This window comes from Choloepus didactylus, chromosome 18 (assembly GCF_015220235.1).
Source record: "Choloepus didactylus isolate mChoDid1 chromosome 18, mChoDid1.pri, whole genome shotgun sequence".
In the NCBI taxonomy this organism is placed as follows: Eukaryota; Metazoa; Chordata; class Mammalia; order Pilosa; family Megalonychidae; genus Choloepus; species Choloepus didactylus.
The window spans coordinates 477,083-499,802 of NC_051324.1; the positions used below are offsets into that span (position 1 = coordinate 477,083).

Genomic DNA, 22,720 nt, shown 5'->3' on the forward strand with positions numbered 1-22,720 from the left:
TTGCTGTTGACTCCATTGAGTATATTTTTCATCTGTCATTGAATTTTTCACCCCTGGAAGTTTGATTTGGGTCTTTCTTATAGATTAACATGTTGGTAACGTCACATGTTTAATATTTCCTCTAGTGTTTGGAACATATGGGATATATTATAACAGCTGTTTTAATGGCCTTGTCTTCTGTATCTGACAACTGTTTCATTTCTGGGTCTGTTGCTATTGATACATTTTTCTCTTCATTATGTGTTTTATTTTCCTGCTTCATTGCGAGCTTGGTAATGTTTGACTGGATGTCAGACATTGTGATTTTTACCTTGTTTAGTGCTGGATCTTTTGGTTTTTCTTTTGTTTTCCTTTTTATTTTTCTTTTTGTTACTGCTTTGAATATTTTTTAGCTTTGTTCTAGATCACAGTTAAAGTACTTGGAAGCAGTTTGATCCTTTCAAGCTTTTAAACTTTATAAGGAGTTACGGGAAGAGCCTTATTCGGGGCTACTTCGCCCCTATACGGAGGCAGTAGCCTTCTGACTACGCTACTTGCATTGCAGGATTTCCGCACTCCGGCTGTGCGGAATGTGGACCATTCCCAGCCCTAGGTGGGCTCCGGTAATGGTTTTGCCTTGACTTCCTGGCGGTTACTCCCTCCGCCTCAGGTAGCTGACCTGCCTGCCGACACTGACCTGAGCTCAGCTGGACACCTGCCGGGAGCCACCTGCAAATCGAGGTGCCCAGGGCCGGGGGTTCCCAGGATGCTGGACTCTCGGTGCCAGCACAGGGGACGCCCAGGCAGACCGGATGCCCCTTCCTGCGCCGGCTCCGCGGACCCTTCCGGCTATTGGCTGTGGCAGTCGGAGGGCTCCCCTGTTCCCGTCCCTCCCTCGGGGATCCCTGTCCTGGGCTCCCTTCTCCGGTGTTTGAAAACCATCGTTTCACGTATTTCATGCATTTTGTTGGTATTTATGGCAGGAGACAAAGTCTTTCCTCGGTACACCATCAGGATGGAAGTGGAAGTCTTCTAGTCTAGTAACATTTAGTGGAGTTATTGGTATGTTTGCATTTAGGTCTTTTATTTTATTTTTTGTTTTTGTTTGTTTGTTCCCACTGATTTTCATGCCTCTCTTCTTCCTTTCCTGACTTATTCTAGAATATTTGAATGTTTTTATAATTATATTTTAATGTATCCATTGGCTTCTTAGCTAAACCTCATGGCATTATTTTTTTAAGATGGTTGTTCTAGGAATTAAACTATACTCCCTTAACTTTTCACAATCTACTGATAAATTTAATTTGTATCACTTCACACAGGAAACCTTGAAACCTTACAGTCCACTTACCCTTCCTTCCTGTCCTTTGTGTAGTAGTTGCCATATATATTACCTCTATATATTATAAATCACTTAAGACAATGTTAAAATTTTTGCTTTAAATACTCATATATATTTTTAAGCCATTAAAAGAAAAAAATAGTCTTTTGTATATTCCCAGATAATTACAATTTCTGATGTTCTTCATTTCTTTCTGGATATTCAATTTCTATCTGGCACCTTTCCCCTTTGGCACATAGACTTTCTATATCATTTCTTGAAGAGCAGATTTGCTGAAAACAAATTCTCTTAGATTTCTTTTATGTTAAAATAATTCTTGATGAATATTTTCATTGCATATGTACTTCTGGGTTGATAAATTTTGTCTTTCATCATGTTCAATATGTCTTTCCACTGTCTCCTGGCCTCCATTTTTTCTGGTAAAATGTCAGCGTATGTTCAATAATTGCTATTACACCTTACTTTTCTCTAGCTACTGTCAAGATTTCCTCTTTAGTGTTCGTTTTCAGTAGTTTGACTATGATGTGCTTAGGCGTGGTTTCTTCACAGTAATCCTACTTCAGGTTCACTGATATTTTTGAATTTATACACTTAGGTATTTCAACCGATTTGAGGAAAATCTGCCATTATTTCTTCAAACGTTTTTTTCTCTCTCATTTTCTCTTGTTTCTCCTTCTTGGACTTGAATTATGCCTATGTTAGTCCTTTTGATATTGTCCTACAGGTCTGTGTTCATTTTTTAAAATAGTTTTTTTTTTTCTTCTCTTCTGATTAGATGATTTCTATTGATCTATCATTATGTTTATTGACTCTTTCTTATGTCATCTCCATTCCCATTCTGCTCTTAAGCCCACTCTAGATCTTTTTTTTTTTTCCACAGTATCATCATATAGTTGTGCATTTATCACCTAGATCTTTTTAAAATTGCAGATACCATGTTTTTCTGTTCCAGGAATCCTTTTTTTTTTTTTTTTTTTTAATGTATTTTCTGTTTTACTGCTGATGTCTCCTCTTTTCTTTCATTTCAATCATATTTTCTTTGCTTTGAAGTCTTCATATGCTAGTTCCAATATCTGATAATCTTGAGGTTGGTCTCAATTGACTGTCTTACCTCTTTGAGAATGGGTCACTTTTCGTGTTTCTTCATATGTCAAATAATTTTGGACTGTATTCTGGACATTGTGGTGCTGTATTCTTGAGTGTCTTGATTTTGTTAAATGCTTCTGAAGAGAGTTGATGTTTTTGTCTTAGCAGACAATCAACTTAGCATTTAACTGCTTATTTGACAATTGCTTAAATCTCCCTTCAGCTGTTTTTTTTTTCCTTGTTGTTGTTGTTGTATCCAGGCTGCTTGGAATCTGCCCCTCAGGAATGGTTCAGCCAGAGACTTGGGAATGGTTTACCTACAGCCTTTGAAGTTCCAGCTCTCTGCCTCTCTCTTCACTTTTCAGTGACTTTGTTTGTTCCGTACTTTGTCCTCTGCTGTTTTCAGTCCAGAAAGAATGTGGTTTTCTATTAAAGTTTTAGCTTTCCTGCACATGCCAGCAAGCATGATCTGTCTTCAGTCTATCAGCCATGGAAAAGCAAGTTACCCCTTTGTGCAGCTCCTTTCTTCCCACCATCCACCTCTCCTAAGTCTGCCGGCTTTTGTTCATGCACCGACACTTCAGGTGTTTGAGTTTTACATTCTGACCAGAGGCTGCAGCTATTAACTGTGGAGGCTTGGCCTGACAGGATCTGTCTTGACCACTTTGGAAGCAGAACTTGATGGGTATTTTGGATTTTTTAAAATTTGAAAACAAAAGAAAAATAATAACAGATAAATACAGAAGTATGTTTTAGGCTATACCACTCCCTTGGACAGTGGGAAAAGTATTTTGTGACAAATCTCTCACCATGTCACTTATTTTTAAAAATCCGTTAACTCCTACCCATCCTCCTGTACTCAGGTTGTGCATAGATTTTTCCCAACTCCGCCACTAGTTCTCTCCAGGTGTGGCTGAGGCTAGATGTGTTTTGATAGCATCTGGGCTTTCCTTAATCACAGCCATTTCATGTTGCTTTATAATTGCCTGCTAATGTTGCTTTTTTTTCCCAACACAGTGAGGGATTCTTTTTTTTCTTACATGTTTGAATTGTGAAATACAACATATATAAAGAACAGTGATAACTTTCAGAGGACGATTTAACAAGTAGAGAGCAAATTTCAAAGAATGTAATGGGTTATGGTTCCAGTGTGGGATTCTTAAGGTAGGAAATTGTCTTAATCGTCTCAATTCCCAGCAACTCCCAGACCAGGAATGTCTGTTGTTCTTGAGCCCTTATAAAAGCAGGTATGCACCATGGGGTTTGCACAGATTGACACATTTATCCCTCACCAAACCCCACAAGGTGAGCACTGTGCTCTTCGCTGTTTTATCCCCATTTTAACGGATAAGTAAACAGGCTGAGAATATAGGCCAGTCTGCCCAGGGTTACAAAACTAGTAAGTGGTGGACCAGGATTAGAAGTTAGCCGTCTGATTTGTTTTTGTTTTTTTCTTTTCTTTCTTTCTTTTTTTTTTTCTTGGCGTAAGATGACAGAAACGTGTTGTCTCACGGTTGTGGAGTCTGGATGTCTGAGATGTCCCGACACCCGCAGGCGAGAGCCCTGCCTTGCCCGCACCTGCCCTCGCGCCCCTTGGCTTGTGGACGCCTCACCAACCTCTACCTTCTTATCTCCTGTGTCGGCCCGTGACCCTTCTCTTCTTGAAAGGACACCCGACTTACTGGATTTGGCCTCAATCCAACTAGTCACATCTTCAAAGACCCCATTTCGAAGTAAGGTCAACTGGAGGACAGGGGCTGAGCATTTAAACATGTCTTCTGGGGACACAACTCAACCCATAAGTACAAAGGAAGTAACTGTTATTTCATACTTAATCTTCTGCCCCTAAAAAGCCAGATTTGCTCCTGTTAATTGGGCTTCATCGTTGAGTTAACAAACCGTGGATTCATAGCAGTGTCCTTCCTTCAGTGGGCTGGTCTCTCGGCCTATGGAAGGTTCTGTCTCTCCTCCTAACCCACTCCACTCCGGGAAGTCGTCTGCCCTGTCTCCCCTCCCTCGCTGAAGGCCCTTTCCCAGCAGCTTGGGGACATGTGCCAGTCTCTTCCGGCTTCCGTCCCACCCAGCCTGGCTCGTACGATCACCCTGTATCTCATTTCTCACAGTTGAACTTTTAAAAAGTGTCTCCATCCCTCACCTCCCGTTTACTCTTGAGTCGCTCCAGCCTGGCCTCCGTCCCTGCTTCGCCACCCAGGCCCCCCTGGCGTGCTGTCAGCTTCCAGCCCTGGGGTCTTACGGCTGTCCTCTTGGGTGATGGCGCAGTGAGCCCCCGACATTGAAAGTCTCCTTCCCGGGGCTCCGGGCCGCGCCACCAGCCCTGGCAGCTCCCGCAGTCACCGCACGGTCACTCCTGCAGGTGTGAGCCCTTGTGGACGGGACCTTCCCACGCGGTGGCTGCAGGCCAGGAGGGGCCGAGTCGGGAGGCGTCTTGGTCCTGTTGCGGATGCCCATAGGGAAGGCCACAGAGAGAGAAGCCGGGGACCAGCCGAAGCTGGAAGTCAGCGGGATCCAAAAGCCAGAAGCCGCTGCCTCGTGCGTCACCAATGACAGAAGAGCCGGGGCCCCGGGTCGCCGGCAGCCAGCCCTGGAACCGCGGTCTGCAGGGCGACAGCATCGCCTCCCGGATGCCTCCCGTTCCCACGTTTCCTGGCCTCAGAACGTGAGCCAAGAAACTCCAGGTCGTTTCCATTTTAGCAATGAGGAAACTAAAACAGAATACCATATGGATATTTAAAAAATGAGATACAGGTAGATATTAGGTGCCTAAATGCTAAGTGCACATTTTTGAAACCAAATCCTTTTTGTAAGACCAATAATATCGGGATACTCCTAAGATACGATATGATGAAGATGAATCATGTATAATTTGTAATTACTATCTTATTGATCATTTATGATTTTACTTTTTGGCAAACTGATATTCTCTAACATATTCCTAGCTTGCCTTAACCAATGTTTCATAATAGGTATGCTCTTGTTAGAGTCTCCTATAGCAGTTTGTTTTGATTAATCAGTTAATTTTTTGACATTTATTTAGAGTATCTGCATGTAGCAAATACTTTTCTGGGCACTGGGGGACAGTAGTGATAAATAAAACCCACAAAAATTATCAACCTCATGAACTTCAAAAAATATATGTATTTTATTTATTTATTTATTTATTTATTTTTTTATTTTTTTAAGATAACTGCTTTACTTCCAACCTGTTCCTACTTTACCCCAAGAAAGTTGTTAATTTCTGATGGATATAGTAGGAACAAGTTCACAGAAATGTTGCTATATTATGTGATTTTATTTATTTTTAATTGGTGTTAAATATACATAAAAATAATTTTAACTATTTTTAAGTGGACAATTCTGTGACATTCACACTGACAATATTATGTGCATTATTTTACAATGTACTAAGGTTCCTGTTTGTCTGCATCCTCACCAACACTGATTTTCTGTTTTTTAAATAAAGTCATCCTAATGAGTGTAAAGCAGCATCTCATTGTAATTTAACTTGCATATCTCTGATGGCAAATGATGTTGGACATCTTTTCATATTCTTATTGGCCATTTGTGTATCTACTTTGGAGAAATGTCTACTCAAATCCTTGGACCATTTTTTAATTGGGTTGCTTATTTTTTTTGTTGTTGAGTTGTAGGAGTTCCTTTTATATTCTGGATGTTAAATCTTGACCAGATACATGGTTTCCAAATATTTTCTCCCATTCTATATGTTGTCTTCTCACTTTCTTGATAATGTCCTTTGATTCACAAGTTTTAGATTTTGATAAAGACCATTTTATCTATTTTTTCTTATGTTGCTTGTGCTTTTGTAGTAAAATCTAAAAATCCACTGCCTAATACAAGGTTCTGAAGATATTCCCCTATGTGCTCTTGTAAGCGTTTTGTAGTATTAGGTCTTTCATTTAGGTCATTGATACATTTTGAATTAATTTTTGCATATGGTGAGAGGCAGGAGTCCACACTCATTCTTTTGCATGTGGATTCACAACCCACAAGGACTTTTAATGTTAGTGTGGAAATGGCAATAAAAAAAAGAAGCACATAGTGATACATTCTTGGGCAAAAATAAGCTAAGTGAGGAGATGGGGAGGTTTTTCTTGGGGCTGGGGGAGGCGTTTGCAAGTTTCAGCAGCCTGCCCAGGGGAGGCATCACTGGGAAGGGACGTTTGGCAAAGCCTGAAGGAGGTGGGTGGAGAGCACATTCCATGGAACATTCTGGCAGAGGGGAAGGCAAAGAAAAGGGCCTTGGGCCAAAGCATGCCTGGAAATTTGTCCTCACCCCTAACCCCACCGGCTGTACTCCAGTCCTCAGTGGATTAAACCCTGCAGCTTTCAGCATCACTGCACGTTCTTTGTTTATTTATTTTTTAACTTGTGATAGCTCTCTGACAGGAGCAGGCCTGGATAGCAACTTGCCATTTTCTCCAGCCTGTCAAGAAATGCAGCAAAGCAGTGAGGTGAGTTCCGCTGTGTACACCACACCTCCTCCAGGAAGACCTCCAGGATCCCCTGGCCTTTACTCTCGGAAGGCACTGCCGCACTTGCCTCTAAAATCTTCCCAGTGTGTGGGTGCAGTTATTTATGGACTGATGAGTCCTGGCAGTCCAACACCGAACGCTCGAGGGTTTGTCCAAATGGGACATGCTTCAGTGTAAAATACACACTGGATTTCAAAGAATTAGTGCAATGGATGTGAAATATCTTACTGTTCATCTATAACTATCACCTGTTGACAGGACAATATTTTGGCTGTCTTGGGTTAGATCAAACATTGTAAATTTAATATCCCGTTTCATTCCATTTTTTAAAAGAAATTTATTCTGCTAACAAATGTACCACCTAAAATTTCTCATTTTGTCCACTTTATTCAATTAAGTGGCGTCAATTACCTTCACGACACTGTGCCATTAGGGACACTCTCCCATCACCCCACACAGAGACTCCTCACCCATTAAGCAGTAACTCCCCACTGCCCACACTGCCGGCTCTGTTTCCTGTCAATGGAATCACATAGTATTTCTCCTTGAGCGTCTGCCTGATTTCCCTCGACATGATGTCAAGGTTCATCCATGCAGTCCATTTTTTTCCACAAAATGTAGCTACTAGAAAATTTTAAATTATTTTTAAATTTTAAATTTAATATTAAATTTAATTCGAATCGCGCTGGGGTGGACTAGACTGCGGGACGTGGTGGGGCGGCCGCCGGTCGGCGTCCTGGGGGCGCAGCGCCCGGGGGAGGGGCCCGCGCTGCCGGGGGGGGGGTCGTCGGGGCAGCAGCCTGCGGGGACCCGCACCCCCCTCCGCCGCAGAGCTCGGGCCGGCGCAAACCGGCTCAGCGCCGCGACGGGCCCCGCGGGCCGCCCCGCCCCCGCCCCCGCCCGGCCCTCTGCAGCTCAGGGGGAGTCGGGGAGCGGCGAGGGCCGGGGGCCCGTGGGAGAGGCTCCAGGTGGGACGGACGGTCCCGACGGCCAATGGCCAGGGGAGTGAGGGCGGGCCGACGACCAATGGCGGGAGCCGGGGGCGGGCCTCCGCGGCCCCACCCCTCGGCGCGCGGCCGCCCGAGGGAGGGCGGGGCTCCCGGGCCGGGCCTGCGCAGTCGCGGCCGGGCCTGCGCGGGGCCTCGTCGGGTCTGTGGGGCTGTGCGATCGCCGCGCGCTCTGCTCCGGCGCCGGGGTCCGGGCCGCGCCCCCCGCCCCCCGCCCCCCGCCGCCCTGGCGTCGTCCTCGCCGCCCTCGCCGCCCCCGCCGCCCCCCGCGCGCGGCCGGGCGCTGCCCCCCGCCGGGTCGCGGCCCGAGCCGGAGCCCGAGGCCATGGACGCCGAGCTGATGGCCTCCGCGCACGGCTGCTCGCACCTGAGCGCCTTCAAGGTGGACAACTGGAAGCAGAACCTGCGGGCCATCTACCAGTGCTTCGTGTGGTCCGGCACCGCCGAGGCCCGCAAGCGCAAGGTGGGGTCCCCGAGAGGGGGGCGGGGGGCGGGCGGGCTCGGCTGTCCCCTCCCTGGCCGCGCAGGCCCGCGGGGGCGGGGCGGGGCCACCCCCTCTCTCCCGTTCTCTCCCGGCTGCCCGGTTCCCGGCTCCCCTCCTTTCCCCCCCCGCCGCCCCCCACCTCCCCCCACCTCCCCCCACCTCCCCCCTCCCCTCTGACCCTCCCGGCTGCTCCTCCTCCTTTCCCCTCCCACCATCACCCCTTCCATCTGCCCCTCTCCCGTCTTTCCTCCTCTTCCATCTGCCCCTCCCATCTCCCCCTTCTCCCCCTCCTCCTTTCCCCTCCCGCCATCACCCCTCCCATCTCCCTCTCCTCCTTCCCCTCCCGCCATCACCCCTCCCATCTCCCCCTCCTCCTTTCCCCTCCCGCCATCACTCCTTCCATCTCCCCCTCCTCCTTTCCCCTCCCGCCATCACCCCTTCCATCTCCCCCTCTCCCGTCTTTCCTCCTCTTCCATCTGCCCCTCCCACCTCCCCCCTCCTCCTTCCCCTCCCGCCATCACCGCTCCCATCTCCCCCTCCTCCTTTCCCCTCCCGCCATCACCCCTTCCATCTCCCCCCTCCTCCTTTCCCCTCCCGCCATCACCCCTCCCATCTCCCCCCTCCTCCTTTCCCCTCCCGCCATCACCCCTTCCATCTCCCCCTCTCCCGTCTTTCCTCCTTTCCCATCTCCCTCCCTCCCACCTTTCCTCCTCCATCTCCGCCCCTCCTCCATCCCCCCTCGCCCTCCTTTTTTTTCTCCTTTCTTTCCTCCTTTCTCCCCTCGCAGTCATCCTCTCCTCTGTTTTGGGCGTGGTTTGGGGGCGGACCGGTTCCAGCAGGGTGGGGGGCGAGGGCAGGCTTGGGTAGGGGTCGCGTTGGGAGCCGGGGACTGCGGAGGAAGGCCCAGGTGTTCCCGCCCGAGGCCGCATGGGGAGCCCTGCAGCGGCGGGAGGGTTCGGTTGCGGGGAGGGTGCCTCGGGGTAGAGGGGCGAGTAGCGGGTGGTCCTCGGGGGCCCAGGGCTTGCAGGGACAGGTCTGGGGAGTTGGCACCCCCCCCCTTCAATGCAGCCAGCCCTGGGCGCGGTGGGCGTGATGGGCGGGGCTGGGCGGTGAGCGGTGGGGGTCGCGCCGCCTGCGGAGCCACACCCGGAAGAGGCCGCGGACGCGCGGACCCCGGGGGCGGGTGTGGAGTGGGGTTCAGGCGTCACCCCGCGGGGCTTCGACGGCCCGGGTCTCCGTGGCGGCCCCCTTCCCTACATTGTCGTTGTAGCTCAGCAGTGTGACTTTATGGGTTGGGGACTGAGTAGATTTTTTTTTTTTTTTTAACGAGGAAGCGGACCCACTGAGGCAGGTTTTTTCTTTTTGTCCCTAATGATGCTGGGAAGCCTTACCTCTTCAGGTGCATCAGAATCAGAGTTGAAATAGATTTCTGGTAGGATCAGTGTGTGAGATTCCAGGCGCTATTTAATAACATAGAATGGTGAGCTTTTAAAAATTCTGCCTGGCTGAAACCGGTTTTTCTGCAGGTGAACTTATTGTTCTCCCCAGACGCTGCTCTCTGCAATTAGCTTCTTGAATGACATGCGTAAGATTCCTTTCCCCTTGCTATTAAGTAGAGAGTTCTTTGCTCTTTCACTCTTCAAAATTTTTAACGGGGCTGAAGGAGTCAATTAACTTTACCATATGTCCTAAAGGAAGGATTTATTATTATTTATTTTGCTGTGTGTGGCTCAAATTAGTCCTGTAATTTCGAATTTCAGTTGCTTGGTTTGAAGGCTGGCAGCATACAAGATGTGTAACCTACGGTAGTAAGAACCTGAGCTGTAGGTGGACAGGATGTGGTGATGCGTGTTTCTGTCCAGTCCAGGCTCTCATTTGCAGTACTTGCTGGTAGCATGCTGGCAGGGAGCTCTCGTGGCCTTCGACGGTTATTCCCACTTGAGTTTTTGGAGGGTGGTTTCCCTGCGTGGCTTCAGGTCGGGCGTGAGTCCCTTTCCAGCGCCCTCTAGCGCCCAGTGGCGGAAGAGCTGGTTTGGGAAACAGCTGGTGACTAACCCTGGCGATTTGGTTAGTACCATTCACAGTTTGACAGTTTGCACCGCCTTAGCACATCTTTTGGTTCTGAAAATAAGTTTCCTGTAAAAATTCTTCAACGTAAGTTATAATCTTTGTAACCAAAAAGTTCATATCTAGTGAGAACACAGCTATGAGCCAACTACAGAGGTAAATCCACTCCTTTGCATTTCTGGTGTATGATCCATGAGCAGGTGTGTGTGCAGTGTATATTGCTTATTTTTTCCCTTGCCTGTATGTACAGTTCTCACTTTATTTTTTCAGCTGTGCCATTAATACCCATGATTGGAAACCCCATTGTTTCCTTTTTTCTTCCCCCCTCCCCACAAATTTTTATTTTGGGGGGTTTACTAAGAATTTTTAACTTTGGCCTGGAAATCAATTTAAAGAAGGAATAGTCTTAGTTAAGACGTTTTTAACTGTATGGTTGGGTTTGCTGAGGGGTTGAAGTCAAACCTGACGTGCAAAGACATTTACACAGTGCCCGGAGTGAAGAGGCTGGGCAGCGCCCTTGGATGCCGGCAGCTCGCAGGGCTGTTCAGCCATGCCCCGGGCAGCCGGGGCTGCTGCTTGAGCGGCACAGAGTTTTGTTCTGTTTTGTTTCTTAAATATCATTGGTGTCTGTTGATCCAAGCGAGAGCACATGGGAGTTTATCATTCTTTGGTGTGTCTTTGACTTTACATAGCAGAGAGTGGATCCATTTAAAAATACTGTGTGCCCTTTTATGTATAGGCAGCAAGGGGGGTGTGGATAAAAAACTAAAAGTAAAACATAAACTTGTACTTATAAGATAGGTTTATAGAGTACAAGTTTAGTGGTCTAACTTCCGTTTTGTGACTTTACAAAGTAATGATACAGGCTATCATTGGTGTACAAATGTCTATTCTGAGTCCTGCTTTCACTTCTTTTGGGTATATACCAAGTAGTGAGATTGCCGGCTCACATAATAATTCTGTTTTCAAGTTTCTGAGGAACCACCAAACTGATTTCCACAGTAGCCGCACCATTTTACAGTGCCACCAGCAGACTAAAAGTGTTCCAGTTTCTCTGATTCCTTGCCAACACTTACTGTTTTCTTTTCTTTTTTAAAAAATAACTTAGACTCTCCAGAAACCTGTTTGTAACACACTATTCTATGTAAAGGGAAAATTTCCATGTTATTTGGAAACATCATTTTGTTATCCTTCAAATAATTTTAAAACTCCCCTTGTATTACTGAAGGCAGTGATAAGCAATTCCCTTGGTTTGTCACTGGAAGAATAAACGGACGATGCTCCTGTTCCTGCTGCAGCGCTGAGGTCGTTCCGTGCCGCTCCGCGGGTGCCGCGTGGCCGTCGCCGAGGCTCTCGCCGGGCTGGGGAGGGGTCCTCAGGGGCACCCGGCGGGTCGGCAGCGTCCTTGGCTTCTTGGTTGTCTCAACTGGGAGGGCCCCGGCATGGCCGGGACAGGCAGGGCTGCCGGAGCAGCACGGGGTCGGGACAGCCGCCGGGGTTCACGGGGAGTACCGCTTCAGGTTGTCCAAAGGGGAGAAGGTAACCACGGTGAGTGACAGAAGTCGTTTTAATTCTGAGATCGGAATTTGCGTTTGCAGAGATGAAACGGTACCAGGAGTGGAACGAGTCTCAGCCGGAGGGGCTGGGGGCTGGGGGGCTGCGGCTCCGAGCGGCGAGCATCGGGCCCGGCGCCGTCCTCCGAGCGCGCCCCTGCGGGGGGACACCCCCAGCTCTCCGCGGCGGGAGGCCCGGGGAGCGCAGCGTCCCCCTGCGGCGGGCCTCGGCCAGGCCCCGGACCCCTTCCAGCGGGGCCCCGGAGGCCGTGTGCGGCGAGACGTGGCCCTGGCCGTGTGGCCCCGGTTGCGTGTCCTCGTGGGCCGGGGATTGGAGCCTTTCTCGTGGGATCCGACGCGACGGACTTGCGGACGCGCCCGGCACCCGCGTGTGGCCCGCGCGCCCGCTTATCCGGGTATTTTTGTCGGCGGCTCTTCCTGTGTTAACCTGCCCTTCTTTGACCCTCTGAACGCCCCTTCCTCGTCTCCTCCCCCAGCTCCCCAAGTCCAAGCGGAAGAGAGTTAGTGCGGAGCCGTCTCCGAGGCCGGGGTTCGCCTGCTGCCCCGCAGAGGCCCCTGGTGAGGCCGTGCTGGGGACCCGGCGCGCGTGCGCCTCAGGTGCCCACCGGTTTTTGGCCACTGGGCTCCTAACTGCTGTGGTTTAAATTTTGAGGTTTCTATGGTCTGGGCAATGAATTGTTCCTTCTTTCAGTTCCTGCACATTTCTTTGATTTACGTCCCTTTCCCTTTCTCTTTTTTTGTTTCTAAATTTGCTCTGCTGTTGGCACCCAGATTATCAAATTTAAATTACACCCAGATTTAGGGCGACTGGGCTGGGAGTTGTCAGCTAGGAGTGGGAGTTGGGGCTCCAGTGAGGAGACTGCAGAGGTTTGCTTGCTCCGCTCGCTTCACGTGGTGAGCGATTGAGCCGCTGGTGGTGCTGTCAGGAAACCCAGTTTTCAGCAGTCGGGCCCGCCTGATCCCACGCTCAGCAGAGAAACACGACTCCTGGTGAGAAGGTGGGCTTGATTGAGAATGCCTCCACAGGAGCTGGAGGCAGCTTTTCCCAGACCAGTTCAGAGTGAGAAAGAGGACTCAGGTTTTTACAGCTGAAGGAGACAGAGAAATGGCAGGGGTCCAGAAGAAAACAGAAAAGAAGAAAAAAGACCTGAGTAATAGCCACAGGGGTCATTAAAACTGCCTCATTCAGTGTTTGGTGAGCACATCCTGTTACCCTGTGGGCCTGCTCTCTGCTGACCATTCAGGCTTTGATCTCGTCCTTCCAAGAGAGGAGGGTGCTGATTTTAGTCCTTCTGTGTTTCTGGGCCGTTTCATCTGCTTGGGGGATGTTATCTTACCCTGCAAGAAAAGGAAAGCTGGAAAGGTCTCCTCGTTAATGTAACTAGGAACAGAGAGTAAACTTTATAGATTAGACCAAGAGTGAGTTATTCCAGCAAGGTAATGAATCAGAGCTGCTTAAGTGAAGTGAATATAATAAACACCTTCTAGCATTTTCCAGCTAATGGATTGTACTGAGCGTCTTTCTAACCATCCAGCCATCAGTGGCTGGACTTGATAGCTGAGATAGTGGGCTCAGTTTTCTTATGGAGCTAGTTTTGAGCTAAATGAAATAAATATTTTTGGGGTGGAGTGGATTCATGAAAAGATCTTAGAAAATTATCTTTCAGTATAGTGAGGCTTCGAGGTGAAACCAGGTGTCTTCCTCCCCTCCATAGCCTACCCCTTGCGGATCACTTCGCTTGAAAGCTGCTCTATGAGAGCTCCTGCCCTGCCACTTGCTATGTGTCATTTTTCTCTCTGCCTTCCAGGCGAAATCGTGCGTCTGTCACGTGTGTGGGGTCCACCTGAACAGACTGCACTCGTGCCTCTACTGTGTCTTCTTCGGCTGCTTCACAAAGAAACACATCCACGAGCACGCAAAGTCGAAACGGCACAACCTGGGTAAGTTTCCCTCCAGGTGTGTCCTGGCACGGCCTTGGCAAAACTCATCCCCCAATTTCCCGTTCTTCTTCTAAAATATGCATAACCCCAAACATTTTGTCTTTATGTGCTTTAGAAATCTAAAATATTTTTTTCCTCCTTGTGAAACTTCACCCGGGGAGATGACAGAGATGAACTGAGCCCAGATGGGTCCAGTTTCCCTGAAGCCTTTAGAGCCGGTGTTATCATCTCAGGCAGCCGTCAACCATAAGTCACAGCGTCTCAGGGTTTGTTACCATCAGCTTCCTTTGAAAAGTTGATGCGAGACCTTTAGTGTCCGTCTGCTAATGGAGACTCAGAGCCTCATCTTTCCCTTGAAACACGTCATCGGCGGTGGATTAGGCAAAACTTTACAAAGAAATGTCTTGGATGCAGTATTTAGGTTATTGCTGTCCACATGGAGTCCATTGTACTTGGGTGACATACTGCTTTCGGTGATGGGTTCTTGTTGCTTTCCCCAGATCTGTTTACCTTTATATACTTAAAAATTCAAACTGTCATACTCTGGCAGTTATAGCAAATTAAGTTTTTTTAATTTTATTTTCTGACTGTAGTCATTAAAGTTCTCTTTCTCTTCTCCAAATTAGTGTTTTCAGTTAAATGATTGTGAAGTTGTTAGGATATCTTCAAGGAAATCACTTTCAAAAGTCCAAGTAGAAAACCTATTACGGAAAAGACTTCATCAGGGCAATTCCAGTTAAAGATATTTTAAAGCTTTTTTCTTAAGTGTTATAGCTGATGCTTTCTTAAACATTAGCCTGAAAAATCCTAATTGAAGACAGTATTACATAAATTTTCCAAATGAGTACATTAATCCATGTCCCTGAAGCTGTATATAGTAAAAGTAAAAATCCCTTGGTTTTAGCTGGGAGTTTTCTTCATCCCAGCAATGTGTCAAGAAGCAAGAGCTTCTGAAGGCAGAGCTTCTCTATTTATGATCTGATGCTTTATCAGCTAATTGCTTTATTACGAAAACACAGCAGCTGTCACCTCCCTCATGCTGTTTGCAACATCTGTGATTGTAGCAGAAACATCTCTTTAATTTCTGGGTAGCATATGGTGTGCTTTCTTACTGCAGAAAGCATGAAAATTCACAGAGCAGAATCCTTACCTCACTGTTTTCTAATTTACAAGTTTTTTGGTCAAAGTTTAATGAATATGAGCAGTACAAAATGGTAGCTTAAGTTTTAAACTGAAGAAGTAGATAGCAGAACTTCTCACTTGTATAATTTTTTTGGTCACTGTTCTTGTTTTCGTGAAGAAGATGCTACTGACCCACTAATCAGGGTTTTTTGCCTGGGTTTTTACACCTAGTAGAGATGGAGTCTTTCTGACTCGGGCCTGAGAGCTGGCAGCCCGAGTGCTTGCAGAAGCCTGCTTGGAAAGGGCTCAGGCCACGGGCCCTTTGGGAAGGAGGACTGACGACACGCGCTGTGAGGAGCAGACTGCCCGCACCTGCGGGGACCTGGCACTTACGACCCCCTGAAACCGAGAGATGAAGGGGAAAGAAGCGCATGGGGAGAGCGTGGTGCAGATGTTCCCGCCGAACCAATTCTCTGTCTACACCTGGGCTGTGATGCTTAGTGCTTGGAAAGGATTATGGAAAATGGGGAAATTGGAAATGTGTGGTTGGAGTTGTCTCAAGAATCTTGCTGTGACCCAGTAGAGATGGTCTTTGCCTGAAGAAAGATTTCTGAGTGACACAAGTGAGCCGTCTACATGGTTCGCACATAGCGTCCTGAGGCCCGGCGCAGGCACACCCCCAGTGTGGACACAGAGCCCCGGGCCTTTGAAGGAGTTGGGTCAGGAGATGGGTGATTTAGTTTCCTTTTTTTTCAGGGTGGACAGTAAGTTGGAGCAAGGACGGAGTTGGCTCTCCTTAGAAGGGCCATGTCCAGGGAAAGAAAGGCGAAGCGAAGCATCTTTCTTTGAGACGGGAGAGGCAGGGGCGGTCTGGGGGCGGCATCTGCGTCACACGGCCAGGAACAGAGGACCCGCCGGGTGTCCCAGCAGGTGCTTCCCACCGGGGCGCCGGGGCTCGCTTGGCCGCGTCACCTGTCGAGTGCTTTTCGGTCTAAACTTGCTTCTAGAGAAGTCAGGCTGGATACATGTTTTCCATACCCTTCAGGAAAACTTTTCCAGGAAGGCAGCAGTACAATTTAGCAAGTAATGAAAGACATGATTTGCGAGACAATGCCAAAGCGTAAGAATGCAAGAAAATACCGTTTTCCTTTCTTGATATAGAAAGGAACTCAACAATAAGAAATGTGAATTGGGAAACTACACAAAGTGACATGTTAGATTATCCCTAGTTTCCTGTATTAAATTAGCAACCACACTTTATAGATAAAAATATCCAATCTAGAACATTGTCCAACACACAGCGGTGTGTGTTAGCTCTCGGGGATTGTTTATTATGAATAAGTAGGTTGGCTCAGACAAATACTCAGTAAGCTGGGTGTGCTGGTTTGAATGTATTATGTCCCCCAGAAAAAGCCATATTCTTTGATGCAATCTTGTGGGGCACACATATTAGTGGGGATTAAGTTGGAATGTTTGGATTAGGTTGTTTGCATGGAAATGCACCCCACCCAACTGTAGGTGATAACTCTGATGGGATATTTCCATGGAGGTGTGGCCCCACCCATTCAGAGTGGACCTTGATCAGTGGAGCCATATAAATGAGCTGACAAACAGAAGGAACTCAGTGCAGCTGTGAGTGACATTTTGAAGAGGAGCTACAGCCAAGAGGGACACTTTGAAGAAAGCACAGGAGCTGCAGATGAGAGACGGTTTGAAGACGGCCATTGAAAGCAGACTCTTGCTCCAGAGAATCTGAGAGGACAAATACCCCAAGTGCAACTAAGAGTGACATTTTTGAGGAGCTGCAGCCTAGAGAGGAATGTCCTGGGAGAAAGCCATTGTGAAACCAGAACTCTGGAGCAGACGCCAGCCACGTGCCTTCCCAGCTGACAGAGGTTTTCCGGACGCCATTGGCCATCCTCCAGTGAAGGTACCCGATTGCTGATGTGTTACCTTTGACACTTTATGGCCTTAAGACTGTAACTGTGTAGCCAAATAAACCCCCTTTTATAAAAGCTGATCCATATCTGATGTTTTGCATTCTGGCAGCATTAGCAAACTAGAACACCGGGTCTGTGTGGGTTTGAGAGTAAGACTGGTTATTGTTAGAAACAAGCATTATACCTTAAAAATGCTCACCTGGTTGTGGAGGAGAAAAGAATTTATTCACGATCTCGCAAGAACAGAAGCACAGCCACATGGCAGGTGCACCAAAAAAAAAACAAAACATATGATGATAGTTACATCCTTCTCCTAACACACATGTCCCTCCTGTTTCCCCACTGGCTGGGTCCTCCAGAGGTTACAGCCTATCCGAGAGAGCTGAGTAGCCCGCCTTTGAGATTTTGAATTGTACAGCCTATCAGGGAGAGTTAACTAGTTTAAATTTTCTGCCAAGAGTTTCTGCCTTTGATTATACCCCATATCCCTTTACATTCCGGTAACCCTGGTTATCTTTCCCATCTAAGGAGCTGGCGCAGATTCTGGACTTACTTCACGGCGCTCTCTCTTTCCTTCCCCTCACCATGGGGCTGGTTTAAGCCAGCTCTTCCGCCCAATCTCCATCTTTCCTATTCCATGTGGCCTTTATGTGAAAGCTAAACTTAACCCTTTCTTGCGGTTACCTTGCCAACAGCCTGGCCGGGTTGGCAGGATCCTTCCCTCTTTGTAGAAAGGAACGCTGAGCTGGAGGGCTAGATTGCTCACCGTTTTCTGCGCTTGGTATTTAGCTCACAGTAAATGGATACTTTGGTAAATAACTGTTAGCAAATGCTGAGTAAATGAGGGTTAGGTAGCGTGTCCAGATTATGTAGCTGACAAAAGGCAGAACCGCGATTTGGGTCCAGGACTGTTAGATGACAAAGCCTGCATCCTCGTTCTCTTTCTCTAGGATGTGCCACCTCTTGTCCTAGTGTTCCCACCACTACGGCAAATGCCCACAGTGGGTTGGCCTAAACAATAGGATTTATCGGCTCAGGTTTCGGGGACTGGAAGGCCGGCTTCGTCCCGGGTCAGCAGTGGTCTGGCGGGCGATCCTCGGGCTCCTTGGCTTTCCCGGCACACGGCCACGTCCTCTCCTTTCTCTCCCTGGTTCCGTTGACTTCTGGATCCAGCTCACCCCTGGCTTTCCTCTTGTAAGGCCTCCAGGGGTAGCAGTGAGACCCCTCTGATTCCTGCAGCCAGGCCTGAACTAAAAGGACCTTGTCAGATGGTCCTGTCTGCAGTGGATTCACGCACCCTGGAATGGGATTAGGATTAAGAACATGCATTTTCTGGGGAACATAAGTCAACCTACCCCCCCATCTTCCCCCTGTTAAAGAGAAAGAACAGGCACTTTGGTTTATTTTATTTTACTTCCGAAATGGTTTTACTTTTGTCACTAACAATATGCACAACACTGCAATTGCATCATTACTTTGCTTGATTTTCTTTGAAATAACACTCATTTAAGCAATTTTAAAATCTACTTTTCTACAAGTTTTATTTTTCAATACAGAAATGATCAGGTTCACGTTATTAACTACCAGCCAAACTTTATGTTTAAAAAACTAAATATTCTGTCTTGAAAGAGCAGGTCACATGATCTTATAAAAAACAAATTCCGGTATACCTAATGAATCTAAATAACAGTTCCCAAATCATGGCTGAAATTCTGGCCACTTTCAGCCCAACACAATATAAATCCTCAGTCCTGTACATAAGTGGTTCAGAATGAAAGTTTTTAGTGGAAATGTCAACAAGGCGTGACTGCTGTAATGTTCCTGACTTGTCCCACCAGGTTGGGACCAGGCATAGCAGATGTGACAGGCTGCCTAGAAGACTAAAGCTATCAGAGCTATAAGTAAGGGATACATAAGTACAGGCACATCAATGCATTAGTGCCTTTAAAATAATGAGTGACACATGAAGTCAACACATCTGATAGTTCTCTCCATAAGCCGCTTTTCTCTGATTCATAAAGCTATGGTTTTATAATCCTTTTGAAAAGGAAACTGTTTCTACACTGCTGCATGTGGTGTTTTCATTCCGCATTCTTGACTGCAATGCAGTCTTCGTAGCCTCTTGCAGAGCCTGACGTGCTCATCAGGATTTCCCCAGAAAGCCACCTTGCCAGTGCTCTGGTGGCCTCGTGAAGCCGTACGTACGCACACAGACGGTTTCCCTACCTAAGCCAGCTCTCGAAATCCTTGAAATCTCAAGGGGAACGTCTGTGTCTCCCTCACCACATTCCGATTCACTGCTGTCTTGGCGTCACTGCTAATGTTGGTGTGCTTTGGTGCGTAAATGACTGTACTCTTAGAGCAGGGGAGAGACCAGTTGTGCCTCCGTGGGAATGATGGATTGGCTTACTGTTCCCCAAGAGTGGGATGGAGCCCTGGGAAAGCACTGGGCATCCACTCAGGGAGGGAAGGGAGCAGGGCTGGAAGCTGGGAAGAGCAAGTGTTGCAGGAAGAAAATGGGGTTGAGAAGCTCCTCATTCTGCTTGGGCTTTTCTGACCTGCTGAAAACAGATTCATCTAGGCTGTGCTCCTTACTCCACTCCACGCACCCGTCACCCCCCGCGCAGCTCACAGGCTGTCAGGGTGTGGGTTGCCATTTCATGCGGGGCTTTTGCAGACGTTTGAGGGCACTGTACCTCAGCAGCCTGCTGCTGTAACAGCGAACGTGGGAATCCCCATAGATCCTTGATGTCCTTTTGGCCGAGTTTTTCTGCATCCCAGGGAATATTTGGTCATATGATATAATGGGACTTTCTTGGGCATCCAGTTTTTAATTGGAGAAACCCGACAGGCCTGAGAGGCTGGTCTGAATGTTGTGGGTGACTCACTTAAAAAAGAATGAAAGGGCAGTAGGGGTCATTGAAGACCTGTGCGGGGACAGAAAGCTCTGATGGCAGTGTCGTGAAAGGCTTGACTTCCTTTGTCTAATGGGCCCTTTTTTGAAATTTCATACATATATGCATATATAATGTATATAATACAGCATAACAGATGCATATGTGCGTGTATCCTTTCTGGTAATCAGATAAAATGCTTCAGAGCAACAGAAGACGCTGTGGTAACCTGGTGTCATTCACCTTGCTGGCGGCCTCCGTCCGTAAGGGCAGGCGAGCAACTTGCTGATCCGTCAGGAGTCCAGCCTGGGCAGAGGGTTGGGTTGTTGGAGTGGTTTGTCTTCACACTTTTCAGTTTCCTGTGCGGTTTGGTTTGAGTCACAAGGGTTTGATTTCATCCATACATCTGAGAAGGGTTGTGATAGTGGCCCAGAAAGGATGGGGGAGAAGGTGGGATGGCTCTCAGCTCATTCGTCTGGGTGACATTTTCCCTCCATTCTCAAGGTCATCCTGTGATGAAAGGACAGGGAATGTAAGTGGTGCCTGCCGGCCACTGGCTTGGAAATTCCCAAGTAAGCCACTCTCCGGTGACAGAGCCAGGCCCCCTTGCCGATGGGAGAGCTGCTCCACACGTTCACCTACCGGAAAGCGGTTTGCTCTCATTTCACATGGCTTTTGTCACGTGCAAAGCTTTGTCCATAGAAGAGTTACTTTGACTACAAAATGGTTTTCCAGGAGCACCTCGAAGGTTTGCTTTGGGTTTTGTACAGTGGAATGGTCGTCGTGTGAAAGTCTCTTGAAGAAGGGCTTAGCGAGGAGGGCTTTCCCACACTCTGAAGTAATTGCAGGCCTGCGCACGCCGGTGCCTCTGCTTGGTGTGGCTGTCGTCGAGTCCCTCTGCTTTCCAGACGGGCTCCAATAGCCTCGTTGGAAGCGTGTCTCTGACGAGATCGCTCTTTGCTGCCCATGTGCTGGGATATATTGCACTGGACATAGGGCACCTGGGGCGGCTGGCCGCGCGCTCCGTGGCTTTCCGGGGACTCAGCACAGGCCGCGGGAATTTCCTCAGGGTTTTGGGGGAGGGGAGAGGGATAGCATGGGATTCTTTTTTTTTTTTTTTTTTTTGTATCCTGATAATGTATTTTTTTTATTAAATTCAGTTTTATTGAAATACATTCACACACCATACAATCATCCATGATATACAATCCACTGTCCACAGTATGATAACATAGTTATGCGTTCATCACCACAGTCTATCTCTGAACATTTTCCTTACATCAGAAAGAAAGCATGGGATTCTTAATGGTTATTTAGATTGAATATTATTTCTTAAATTGTTATTTAATAGATCAGCTTTTAGAGGACTTCTAAAGATCCGCCACAAGATTAATTATCTGTCATAGTACTTTAAGACATAGGATATAATAAAAGCCACGATTTATTGACATTACTGTTTACCAGGAGCCAAACTTTAGTTGAGATACATGGATTAACTGAGTTATCACAAACCTGGGAGGTGTTGGTACATTTGTCTCCATTTTACCGATGGGGAAACCAAGGCTCAGAGAAGTGGAATCATTTCTGGGACTGATGGCAGTTATTCTAAATCTGTGTCCCTTCCTCTGTGCTGTGCTTCCTCCAGACATACGGGATTGCTTGGTGAATTTCAGCAACAAAATTTTGTTGTTTAATTGAGATATAGTGCCTTTTTTTCCAAGGTGCTCAGAGCACTTTATCTTGTTTATCTTCATAATAAAATAAACAAGATAACTAAGAGCCCAGATATTATTCCTGTCTTAGAGATGACGCAGGTGAGAGTGTGCAAGGCCCAACAGCAGGAGGGCAGCAGGCAAGTCTGGGTCAAGAAGTCAAGGCTGTCTGTTCAGAAAATATTTTACCATGGCTGTTAAAGCAAGAGGAAGGCACAGAGCTGTGCCTTTCTTCCTGGGATCAAGCATCTGGACGAGGTGACGTAGTGTCAGGTGGCCGAGACCCTTGTGGATTTACGGTGGTCGGCGGAATTGCACTCGTCCTGAACGTCAGCCTTTCCGAGAGAGGGTGGAAGGGCCTCCAGGTTGTGTCAGGTGCTCTGAACAGTGGCGGTGCGGTCCCTCTCATTCTCGCGCTGACACCTCGTCCCCGAGGACGACGTCCCTAGGGGAAGTGCACACACATCCTCTGCTCGCACTCAGCTTCTGCGATTGGAGGATGGGGAAATGGCACAGACAATTAAATGTCTACAAACTTTTATTGTGTTCTTAAGCATTGTCTTTCAGTTTTTAATTAGGTTTTGTGTCCTCCCCACCCCTTCTCTTTGCAGCCATAGACCTCATGTACGGAGGTATATACTGCTTTTTGTGCCAGGACTACATATATGACAAAGACATGGAAATAATTGCCAAAGAGGAACAGCGGAAAGCTTGGAAAATGCAAGGTCTGGTTTTGCTCAACTTTGTCTTCCTGGTTTGTCTCGTAAGCCTGCAATTCCCTCATGTCTGTTAAGGGCAAAACTCACTGGAAGAAAGGTCAATGTCTAGGGAGAGAGTAAGAGCTGAAAGACGGCAGGCTGGGTTTTCGGAGGCTGGGTTATGGTTTGGTGGGAGGATGCCAGCCTCATCCCCTCCTGTAGGTTCTCCGTGGAGCTGGCTGAGCGGGCAGAGGCAGCGGCTGGGAGGCGCAGCTCATCGCCTGCAGCTTACCTCCCCTGCCCAGGCTGCCCAGGCCTGCGGCTCTTGGGGTGCATGCACAAGTGGGGCTCAGTGGGAGCTGA

At 47.8% G+C, this 22,720-nt stretch overlaps 1 protein-coding gene across 1 annotated transcript in view; it reads left to right on the plus strand.

The window, feature by feature from the left end:
- Positions 1-8,117: 8,117 nt before the first annotated feature.
- The window catches only part of USP22 (ubiquitin specific peptidase 22), a 49,501-nt gene continuing 34,898 nt past the window's right edge, over positions 8,118-22,720 (plus strand). Inside the window, exons 1-3 of the mRNA XM_037808598.1 lie at positions 8,118-8,388; positions 13,859-13,991; positions 22,271-22,384. Of these exons, the coding sequence (XP_037664526.1) occupies positions 8,251-8,388; positions 13,859-13,991; positions 22,271-22,384 (385 nt within the window). The 5' untranslated portion in view covers positions 8,118-8,250. The remainder of the gene's footprint in view (positions 8,389-13,858; positions 13,992-22,270; positions 22,385-22,720) is intronic.